General features: G+C 45.9%; 1 protein-coding gene across 1 annotated transcript in view; it reads left to right on the top strand.

Moving 5' to 3' along the window:
* Positions 1–11,993, top strand: part of adgrb2 (adhesion G protein-coupled receptor B2) — a 212,820-nt gene that overhangs the window by 184,421 nt on the left and 16,406 nt on the right. The window contains exons 26-32 of the mRNA XM_062410584.1: positions 183–275; positions 1,586–1,864; positions 4,139–4,178; positions 4,619–4,633; positions 6,549–6,721; positions 6,891–7,580; positions 10,025–10,060. Of these exons, the coding sequence (XP_062266568.1) occupies positions 183–275; positions 1,586–1,864; positions 4,139–4,178; positions 4,619–4,633; positions 6,549–6,721; positions 6,891–7,580; positions 10,025–10,060 (1,326 nt within the window). The remainder of the gene's footprint in view (positions 1–182; positions 276–1,585; positions 1,865–4,138; positions 4,179–4,618; positions 4,634–6,548; positions 6,722–6,890; positions 7,581–10,024; positions 10,061–11,993) is intronic.

Raw genomic sequence — 11,993 nt, forward strand, 5'->3', positions numbered from 1 at the left:
CCGAGCATCCGCCATAGCGTTGATAAAGATGAAGACTACAAGACGTATGAGGAGCGAGTTCCCTGATGCTGCAGAAGTTGATCACCTCAGGGAAAGTCCCCTTCACTAACTTCTGCTTCCTCTCTCTCATCCTTCCTCCTTTTTTCTCCTTTGCCTCCCCCACCATTCCCCCTCCCCCTCAGGTGCAGGACGCGGTGCGCTGTCGGATGGGGGGATGCAAAGACGACAGCGAGAACTCACCCGACTCCTGCAAGAACGGACAGGTGCAGATCATGGTGAATAGCATTTCCATTTCATCCCACATTGCGATCCATTGGCTTTGGGCCCGCATTAACCAGGCTGGAGGTTTTTCCACCATTACAACCTCCGGTGGAAAGAGGCAGGAGTGATTCCATTGAAGCGCTCCAACTCATTCCTGGCCCCTTTTTGATTTTCATTTACCATATCTACCTCAACAGAAAGTCATTATTGTTTATGCGTTTATGCATTTTTTTTTTGCTTTCCAACTACATTTGACTGCTTTCCCCAAAGAAAGCTTGAAGCTAACTTCCAGCGCTGTAGCATAAATAAGCAACAAATACTCTCTGTCAGAAACAGAATCCTGCTCAAATGAATACCAATTCATTTTTGTCACTCTCGCCGCTTCCTCTCCCTTCAGTAAATCAGTAAGTCAATATCGCCCACTGGACTTCCTGCATTACCGAAAAAGCCACTTCAGCACTTTTGTTTACTTCTTACCTGAACTCCATTTTTTCTCCTCTTGAAGAGCACAGCGGTTATTGTAGGTTATTGTATTTGCTCCAAATGTGGCTAATAGTGCGATAAATCATATAGACTTGAACTGCCTTGCCAATGTCAGCGCAGTCTCACCGCTGCCATTAGGAGCATGAGCGACTCTCACATCCCCGCTTCCTTTTATTTCTCCCTCGGACCTGTTTGCGGTAACGATTATGGGCCACTGAACACCCCTCCGAGGTTATCGAGATTAAACTTTGGAGCTATCATTCTGCACAGGGAACTCATGATGACACTTTTCCGTCTCTTGTTTTCATAAGCGAGAGGAGCATTACAGTGAGACTGAGCTTATTTAATTTTGGGGTTAAATTTATTGTTTTCGCTCGCATAGTTTGCCCTGTTGCTATGACGACAAGAACACCATGGGAAGACTTTTCCTTTAACCTTAATTGCTCCGGTGTTTTTTTTTTCCTTCTCATATAACTGTGAATGAATCAATCTTTTTATTTAACAGTCGCACAAGTCTTGTATTATCACCCTTGAGGACATTAATTGTGATGGATAATTTGTTAAAGCTGCCCGCAGGAATATCGGCATCATAATTTCAGTGAGCACCATCCTCTTAGGTTTTCTATCTATACTCAGAGGAAACCTCGTTACAGTGTTAAACCCGCGACTTTGTGAAACACCATGAAGACGCAGGGCTGCAGCTGCACCGTAACTCCAGATCAAAGCCGAAGTGAATTCATCTCTGACTCTAATCTCAGTGTTCTCCTCAACAACCCTTCTTTCATGTCCTCCACTAACATTTCACCTTTATGTTTTCCACTCCTATCTTTTACACCATCAGAGAGGTCCAAATGTGAGCTACTGTGGCCAGCAGGGCGGCTCCCTGCGTTACGGCACCCCCCCGTGCCTCTCGGCTTGCCAGGCGCAGACGCTCCCGCCGTCGTGCCACCAGGCATGCCAGCAGGGCTACCACAGTCTACCCCGCGGCAACCATATCCCCGGGCTAGACCACGGCCACGCCACGCAAAGCCATGCTCATCAGCATAGCCCCATCCTGAACAATACCCACAACCATGCTCACAACCATAACCACGCCCACAACCACATCGGCGGCCAACGAGTATGTCACCTGTAGAAAATCCATCAGTTACCAGTCATTGTGATTAGTTGAGAAAAGTCCAGTCTGTAAAACAAACATGAGCAAATGTGAAAGAAGGATGTGACATTTTGAGAGATACACAAACTTGTTTTGCTTTTTGTCAGGGAGATGATTCATGCCATTTGCACAGTTTCCACATCGCTCTGCGTCCTTATTAAAGTCAACCAAAGATGCATTTGTTCCTATGGTAACCATTGGTACATTTGTGCCACAGGAAGTTAGCTTAAAAACGAAAGAGCTAAGAGGCTAATTTCTCTCAATGCAGTTGTTTGATGTTGTTGGTAGTCAAACTTTGAGTCGAGCAAAGTTACATGAATTTACAAGAGTTCATTGTTGCATTCATATACATTCATTCAAAACGTGAGCATTTGCCCATGGCTGTTGTGGCAATTCTGTCTCCGTGGGTTGACCACCAGGGGGAGTGCAAATCGGCAAAGGAAACCGAATTAACGACAGGAAACTGAATTGTGTGGAAACAAGGCATACACCAGGCTGCTGCCCTCCTGTTTACATCTACGTGGCAGCTTAACATTTAGCTTAAAGACATGAGGGTGACATGAATCTCCTTGTTGACCTCGTCTGCGAAAGCAAATAAACATGTGTAACAAAATGTCAAACTATTCCTTCATTTCACAAACTCCAGTTATTGTTTGATTACACATTGCACCTTCTAAGTAGAAATAGTTGTGCTGTTGTAGACGTCCAACGTTCCACTTGATTTGCTGCAATATAAGTGTAGATATTGTGTAGTGATTTATCTTGTCACTCTTTATTTCAGTAGTGCCCTCAGACTCGACTGCTGTATGCTACAGTGTGTTTACTTTGTCTTTACTGCAGGAATCAGTCAACAGGACTGTATTCCTTCTTTGATCAGTCGCATCACTATACTTAACCTGTGAGCTGTTTCATATTGAGTCGCTGTGATGGTTAAAGTAAAGATGAGTTGTTTTACTCAATTTGGGAGAGAGAGAGAGAGAGAGGGACGGCAAAGAAGAGAGAGGGGCTTCTTTCATATCCTCATTCATTCATTTCGACCCATGTATGGTGCTGCGGTTGATTTGCGTACCGAGAGCTTTCCCCGCTCCTCGGAGACCTTGCGCATTCTCTCCTTCTCTCCTCTTTCAGTTCTTCATTTCCCCCTCTCCTCCTCACTCGTTTACCTCTGTGGCGTGCCCAAACTGTCTAAAATCTGTAGTTTATTATCCAAACAAAGGCTTTTGTAAGTGAATCCCGCCGAGGACAGGAGGAAGCTCTGTGGCGGGGCGGGGGGGGGGGGGGGGGGCGCAGCTGCATAGCAATGAGCTTCACTTTCAGTATAGTTCAGGGGAAAAAAACTTGCGCGGTGGCCATTCAGGAGACAATACTTCTTCATTTAATCTGCCGCCTTCTGGGTTTTTCCGAGCGTGTCTTCACCCTCGGGAGCGGCGCCACCCTGCAGTTATCAAGCGAATTCTACATCAAAGCAGATAAACATCATTTTTTTGCCTGTGCTCAAAACACCTAATCAACATAAAAATCAGAGTTTCGGGATGCGGGCGACTCGGTTCCGTGTGTCTGTGCCCGGTTCAGGGGTGAGGAGGACTTGTGAAAGCATTTGTATTCCTTACAGTAGATACAGATTTTTCAGCAGTCCGAGAGAAAACAAACCGCCGTGAAGTTGTTCTTCAGCTGGCACCGGAGACAATAGTCTTGCCTCTGTGTAAATTCCTGTCCCCGACGCCGAGGTGACTGTCGAGGCGTACAGCGGCATCACGTACCTGGCAGAACTCCACCGCGTTCTGCTCGTCTCCCTCTCTCTCCCACAAAGTCTGTATTCTTGGATCCGCCGTTGCTTGTGAACCGATTCACTTCACGCAAGACAAATTGGCAGCGGCGTTTGCCATCAGTCAGAATTCCCTCCATGTTCTTTGTTCTCTTTTACCTCGAGGAGGGCTTTGGACGAATTCGCTATGAAGAAATGAAAACCGTCCGTGACTGAAGTCGGCGTGTTTATTGTTTTATGTTCCCGTTCACAGAGGGCAATTCTAATTGACTGTCGCCATGGCAACCCATCCCATCCTCTTCTGCGGAGTCACATTAGAGCGTCGCCGTGATTGAACGCAACGCAGCCATTCGAGATCCCAATCACTCACCGGGCCTATTGTGCTGCTACTTTTATGCTAATGCTGTGACTGTACTTTGCACATAACACCCTCGTTGTGTCTCCTCTCTTTCTGCCCGGCCTCCCTCTCTCAGACGGACTTCGAGAAGGACGTGGACTTGGCGTGTCAAACAGGTGAGCTCTCCCTTCCAGCCGGTTTCTACTTCCCTCCCTCCTTTTGTCGTCTTTTCTTTGACACCCTTCGCCCAACACAGGATTAGCGTTTGCTGAGAGGCAGCGGGGAGGTGTTGCATTCGTATCTTGCCGAGATGCATGTTGATGAAATGACAGGAGATGATGCGCTGCTTCTCGACACAGTTGTGCACAAATTATTATGCCTTATCAATCACACTGATTCTGCCCAGTAAGTGTTTAGCGAGCATATGTTGGGACGAGACTGTGTTTAATTGTGCATGATAGTAACACTCCTCAATGTGTTCAGACCTGTTTCGCTCGCTATTGACGACGATGTTGTGTGTGTGTGTGTTTAAATTGTGTGGAAATGTACCACATTATAGTTTATGTTGTGCTTTAAAGATATTAACACACCGTCACTTTCCCCTCCACCCTTGCAGAAAGAGGACACCCATGTAAGTTTTGCACGTGACTGACCGACTTCACACTGCCTGATCTTTCCCGAAACAAATCCTATAGACAAATCCGGGTTGTAGGTGAAACTGCAGAATGAGTGAAACGGGGTTCACCGCAAAAAAAACAACTGTCAGATTTGTCTGATTCTCTGAGTCTCCACTGTTGGATACCGATGTGAAGGGATCAGCCTGGTGAAGTTTCACACGTCATGGCCGACCCTTTCACATCTCCAACAGGACGGTGGAACAGAGAGAAGGCTAGGTTCTGGTATGCTCAGACTCCAGCAGGATACAGCTCTTCTTACTCATCAAATGTGTAGCCTGACATGTTGTGACATCAGTGCAGTCCACGACCCCGTTTAGACTTGGGATGAACATCCACGGTGAGTGATCCGATGAGACGTGGACAGGGATGCTGGAAGTCAGTGAGAGTCGAGGGTGCTGAGAGAAAGTGTATGGCACGTCATATTAGATCCAGAGCAGCAGCTCAACATTCCTGATTTTAGTTTTGATTTGAAGTTTACTTTGCAAACATGAACACTATACATACAACTGTATGTCCAAGTAGCATATTCAAATTTGGACAGTTGGAATGCAGGTTTATTCACGTTCTGTACGTTAGTGTCGGAGAAACTTTGCAGAAAATACACAAAATGTTTTAGAGATTAAATCAAATACGATAGAAAAAACACCACTGTGCTACTCTCAATATGTTGAAAATGCCTTGCATTAACATTCCTTGCCAGCCCCCCTACTTCCATCATCCTTGGAAGAGTCCAGTTCTAAGTACAGGGCTGAACAAATCTCTCCTAATTTTTTCCTGAGATCCGATCACTCAGACCCCATGTGGGGATATGGTCAAATTCATTTAGTTGTTTGAACGCAACAGCGCTTCACAATGAAAACAAAGTAGTTTTACACTTCTCAGTGAGATCCAATCACAAGGTGTCAGTAGAGACACATTCCTGACACATTTGAAAACCAAGTGTGAACACACACACTCACACGGATCTCTCAGGACAGATGTCAACACCAGGTCTGAACGGGGCCTACATGAGAATGGTCTGTGCTACAAGCTTAGTCGAGAATTAGAACTTGGGTCCCACAGAGTAAATACTGTTTCCTCTGATGGTGACAGATTGAGCATGATGTCTGGCATGAACCTCTAGATGGTTTGATCGTGTGATTGTGATAGTATATATTAGCTCTGTTCAAACATTGTGTCTCATCAGCATGTCATACTCTAGGTTAGTTGGAGTAGATTTTCTAGAAATGTAGTGTGTCTGCTTTTCCCGAGCAACATGCATGAAAGCTAACCTGAAGCCACTGAAAGTAGTTTAATGTTCAGTTTAATTTTTTTTTTAATGGTTTTTACAAAATAAATACACAGACATACATGTGCATTTAAGCACATAAACACAGTGAACTGCCCCTGATATGGGAGTAATAAGTTGGTGGATGTGCGAGATATGCGACAGCCCTCGGCAGCGAGGGGATTTGGCTCCATTTCATTTGAGGCACACTGCAGTTTGCACCGTGTCTCCTTTCTTCCGTGCTAATACAAAAATCCTGGCTCACCGGCAAATCTTCGAGATGGAGCATCGACCTAAGGTCACGGTGTCAGAGACAAAACTCATATTAGTTACAGTGAAGCGTAAAAGCCCCGAAATGAGAATTGAAACTTTCATTTGGACGATGCGGTTTGTCTCAAAGCAGCATCTAGAAACGTCAACATCAGGACCTCATTCATGTCTTTTATCTGTGGTTTGCCTACACCTCTTGTCAACCCTGCTCTGTTCGGTGTTAATAATATCAACTCTCCTCCGTTCCTATTTTCCAATCCAATCCTTTCCCATCCCTTCTTTAACCCCACTCATAAACTCTTGTCCACTGCTCCTTTTTGCTTCTCACCCAGTCATTTTCAAGGAGGTGAATACCTGTAACCCAGCCACCATCACCGGGACCCTTTCCCGCATCTCTCTGGATGACGAGGAGGATCCCAAGTTGGCAGCCCATCAGGATGGGGGAGTCGGAGTCAACTTCAGCTCCCTCCCCGGGAACATTCCCCCTCCCAACATGATTGTACAGGTACAGGACTGAAGAAGTTTACGCTGTTCGATAATCGGGATGATAACTGCTCAATTTGTCTGTCCCAAACAAAACAAAGAAGCAAAAATGTTGAGATCTCAACTTCACTGTCAGGCTGTTTAATGTGCAGTTGATAAGCAGTTGATCTCTTATTTTGTCTGCCCCCCAGGTTCCAACACTAGGCGGCCTCAACGAGCTGAGCGAGACGCCCCTGAAGAAGGAGGTGAACGTGGACCAGCAGAGACAGCAGGGGCAGCAGCGCAGCGGTGCTCAAATCTACCTGTGCACTGAGAGCGGCCTGGGCTGGGCGCGCCCGCCGGCTTCCTCCAACAACTCCCAGGATGGAAGTGCTGGGAGTGGAGGGAGTGCGGGAGGAGGAAGTGGTGGAGGAGGGGAGGGAGACTACATGGTCTTACCTCGTCGGACGGTCAGTCTCAAGCCCCCGGCCCTGGGCCTGGGGGGCGAGGATAAGCCTCTCAACATCGCGGTGGAAGATCCTCCCTTCCCCCCGCCTCCCTCTCCCCTGACCCTCCACCCAGCTGAGAGCGAGGCCTACCCGGTAGATTTTGTCCAGTCCAGTGTGGGAGACATGAACATCACCATGAACCTCAATCGCTCCTATGGGACGATCAAAACCATGCCCCACGGGCACGCCCACATGATGGCGCCGGGTGGTCTTGTACACTCCCACGGAGGACACATGCACTCCCACGGGCATTCACTCCAGCTGAAGCAGGGCCACAGGCCGTCAGTCAGACAGATTCTGACGGGGGGATCAACGGTGGAGAGAACCAGGACCCTGCCACGTAACCTGGGCAGCACCAACGCCAACACCAACCTCTCAGCAGGATCCCTGGAGGTGGGTGAGAGATTGAGGGATGAGAGAAGATAAGGTGCCCATTGGTGGTGGAGCTTCTCCTCGAATGTCTACCTGTCACCTGAGATCATGGGTTAGAGTTATGGATGTGGTCTAGTTATATAAAGCACACTAGTGGATTAAGAGAAAGAGAAGAGAAACGGAGCTAGTTGGAGGAAGTGCTCTTTGAAAAAGGTGCATTTATTTAACTTGGTATTATGTCTATGTCAGCACTTTAAACCCTTTTTGCTATTTGAAACAGAACAATTCAAACAACCATGATTTGCATTCAGTGTCTCTTAGTTAAGGAAATACAATAACACAAGCTGATTTGCATCCTGAACAAGTCCAACAATTCCATTCAATCAACATTGTTTTTTTACCGTGGAAAACGCAAAATTCTTCTCTGGATGAAAGTGTCACGGATGCGACTGTAAAAGGATGTGAGAAGAAGGATTCAGTATGAACGTAATATATCCAGATAATTACAGATTTTAATTACATTTTAACAACGTGTCAAACAGGCTACGATGCAGAAGTAGCTATCACAACTGTTATTACTTTCCACTGAGCAGTATTACCTGCTGCTGGATGAGGCAGTGAGCGTCGAAAGGAGTTATCCTCATAATGACAGACAGCTTCTTCTCAGTTTGTGTGTGTGTGTGCGCGTCCTAGCGTGCGTGTGTGGCATGTGTGATACCCCCTCCTAACCATACAAGGTGGCATAGCAGATGGACTAAGGCAGACAGGATCAGAGGAAATACTCCTGGTGAATGTCAGCCCACCTTAATTGTATAGCACAGACACGCACGCACACACACACACACACACACTGATGTGCACATTTGAACACACAAAAAAGAAGCAAACAAAAACTTGGGGCACGCACATATTGAATCTTCCCCCAATGGCATCTTGCTGACTCACAAGGTTGATTAAAGAGATGGAAACGACACTTTCCCTGAAAAGTGCAGATGCTTAATTTAGGGCTGAGGACGTTAAGGACGAGTCATTAGAACTCATAAAAAATCTGTGTCAGAAGAGCAACGAGTGCACTCATGAATACCAAAAATAAAAATTCTGCAGAGAAACCTGTGGAATGCAATTCACTGCCTTAATTTCACCCTGTTTGAATAGGCTTGATTTGGACATGGATATCAGAGCGTGCCTCTCAAGATTAAATCACAGCAGCGTTTTATTCCGCGACTCAAACATGGTGACGCATAATGGCGGGATCACGGGAATGTACTCCCGGGTTTTTAGTCACAGGCGTTCACGGGGCTAACAGGGCATATTATCCTATTATCCTACTGTGGAAACCCAATAGAGTGAGTGTTGAATCATCAATGAGTATCTTCTTACAACAAACTGTTGGTTATAGAGGTCAGATTATCATAAATTTCCCTAAATTGAATTTGTACATGCAACCTTATGAGAAACTAGTGTGTAAGTTGCTGGGTATCTCTTTGAGCAGCATCAACTCCCGGGGACAGAGATTCTTGATGAATATTGTATGAGTGAGTTGATGACGCAATGTTTTATGAGTGTTCCCAACAAAACATGCAATATACTGGCACATGTATATGCATGTTGCATGTCTACCATAACATAAAAGAAAAAACCCAATCAAGGAGATTCTCTAGTAAAGGTAAGGTTGCTCTGCATGAGGGACGGTATATTTGCATTCTTCTGTGCTTCGGCGATCCACAAAGCGAAGTGGACGCCTGAGAGAGAAACGCACTTCTCTATCTGTTTGCATTCCTCTACCTTTTTTAAAAGCCTGGCTGCCGTAGCATCAGATCAGCAAACTCTGCCCTTTCAAAGAGTGAATGCGGCTTTTAACTGACTGTGGAGAGCAGCCCCTTCTCTCTGCCAAATGCAAATCTGCCAGACAGCGAGCGCCAGATAGGAAGTCGGAGATGGAATGTAATGCATCGCAATGTCAGGGCCAGTTGAGCTGGAAATGTCTGCAGCTGTTAAATTGCTACTCTCTAAAGCTGCGGGGGCACATAATAAGATAGAGAGGTGGGGTCCATGCATGATAAGAGGATGGAATCAGTTTCTCTTTTGGTCAGAACAATCTCCGACACAGTTTCAACAAATTCTCAGAAAGAAAACGGCGCAGGATGATTAACGATCTGGTTGTAATCATTATATTTGAGACCTTGTGAGCCAAGAAATGATCATTTCACTCTAATTCTGGGTTATTCCACTTCGCTAATCTTATTATGTTGCAAGAGACCGCAATCATTTTCTTTTTGCTAAAGTGGTTGTGAGGATATCTGTATCATGTTGCCGGCGTACATTAGCGCTCCTCCTGTTACCGAACATCGGCTGTAAAAGAGATCCACAGAGAGACTGTAGAAAGAGACGTCTGAAGTTCAGTAGTAGTCGAGGGCTGGTCATTGATTCTGTCTTCTCTCCCCCTGCCCCCCCTCCTCTTCCAGAGGAAAAGAGTTCGGTACTCTGAGCTGGACTTTGAGGTAAGACCCCCTGACCTCACCCCCCCCCCCCCCCTCCCCCACATGTCATCAGCCTGCCTCTGCTTTCTTGTGCTTCTGCCAGGATTTGAATAACACTTAGAGGAGCAAAAAGCACTGCTAAGCCCCCTCCCCTCCGCACATGTGTCTCCCCTTGCATTTACAACGACAAGCTGTTTGAGAACCACCCGACGTAGTATGCTGTTTCTCCAACGGATGCCCTCTAAAACTGACCCTGCCTATTATCTGTCGCACTTAATTACTGTCAATTAGCATCGCGGAAACAAAAAAAACATCAAGCTGACGTTTACGATTAAACCAAACGATGCTGTCGTGTCATTGTCAGGGGGTCCTGGTTGAAGAAATAGCAAAGTACAGTGCTTTTTGTGTCCATGTGAGTACAAGTAGTTTAGTCCAAGGATCGACACGTCTGTGGCCGTAGTTGAATGGCTGGTTTTATCTGTTGGAACGAGTTGGGTCGGCAGCGTGCACGTGAGTGTGTTTGTATTAGAATGACCCGGGTTACCTGGGAATCTCCAGTCTCTGTTAAGTGCACAAGATAACCCTGAGTTACTAAATTTACTGTACCACTGCACTGATGCTTTTTTTCGTTTGTTGTGCAATTGTGATATTTCAACCATTGTAAAGACTGGACATTCACCTTCCACCATGCAGACACTGTATGTGCTGCGTATAGAGGGTATGAGTGGGGACAAGATACTAACAGTGACTATGGCGGATCATTCTCCCTATCTGGCAAATTCACTGGAGAGTCATAAGTGGATGCTGCATGAGCAAAGAGGTCTGCTCTCCTGGAAATCATCTCTGTTCTCTTCAATTGACTATTGACTTTTGAGTGAGGGGTTGACATTCATAAACCATAATCTAATGGAGGATAATCACCATGTTTCAGTTATCTTTAACTGAGTTTGCCCTTTTATACTCTCAGCAATTAACTGAAATGTTCTTTTAGCAGTTTTGAAATTAATTCAGAAAGTAAGCTTGTCTGAAAATAATACTTACAAAACCCTTAACACTTAAAGAGCTACTCCACTGATTAAGTATTGCACTTGTAAGACATACATGTCAAAAAAAGAGTAAGAAGAGCTGCTTTCAGACATGGACTGAACTTCAGGCTTTTTTCAGAAATATTCTGGATGTGAAAATACTTCAATATTTCCCCCCTCAGAATTTACCCATTAAGTCCTGCCTCCTGCATGCTCTTCCCAGGCAAACCCCCGCCCCCCCTTGCCTGAATGTATCAACCAAAAGGTCTGGAAAGTTAGGTTTTGGATATTTCCCCCAAGTTCATGTCTGAAAACAGATAGTGTGTGCCCCTTCAACTGAGCGGTCTTTCTTTTGGAGGTAATTCAAATCAACTACCTGGAGTCATAGTTTAATCAGATGACATTTTGAGATGCTTCGGTATGACTCAATACAAGGACGTTCCATAGACAAGAAGGGAAACAAGGTGCATCGCAGCAAAGGGAACTATATTAGCTCAGGAGAGACAAGTGACCACTCTGCAGATACCGGGGGCCAGTTCTAACCGCAGTCCTGCTCGGTAAGTGTGCGGGTGTGTGTGCTGGATTCTTGCCCCTTCCCTGTGTCAGCCATGCAATCTGCTTTGACGATTAGCTTCTGTCGAGCAGCTCAAGCACTGCTCATTAGCACAGAGAGACAACAGCAGTGACACTGACAAATGCAGTTCGCTATCACAGGCTCAAAGATCTGGACCATAGCTGCCATCGAGACGGACACATTCTACACACGGGAAGGGCTTTTTTTGCCAAATGTAATTTCAAGCGGGCACTGGGGTAAATTCCAGTCCATCTGTCATACGTTTAATGAGTTAGACGAAACCCTGAGCTAACAGGACCACCGGCTAGCAGGCAACGGTCTGCAACAATGGCATTTCTGTCAGTCATTTTCACCA

Source organism: Platichthys flesus, chromosome 17, assembly GCF_949316205.1.
Source record: "Platichthys flesus chromosome 17, fPlaFle2.1, whole genome shotgun sequence".
In the NCBI taxonomy this organism is placed as follows: Eukaryota; Metazoa; Chordata; class Actinopteri; order Pleuronectiformes; family Pleuronectidae; genus Platichthys; species Platichthys flesus.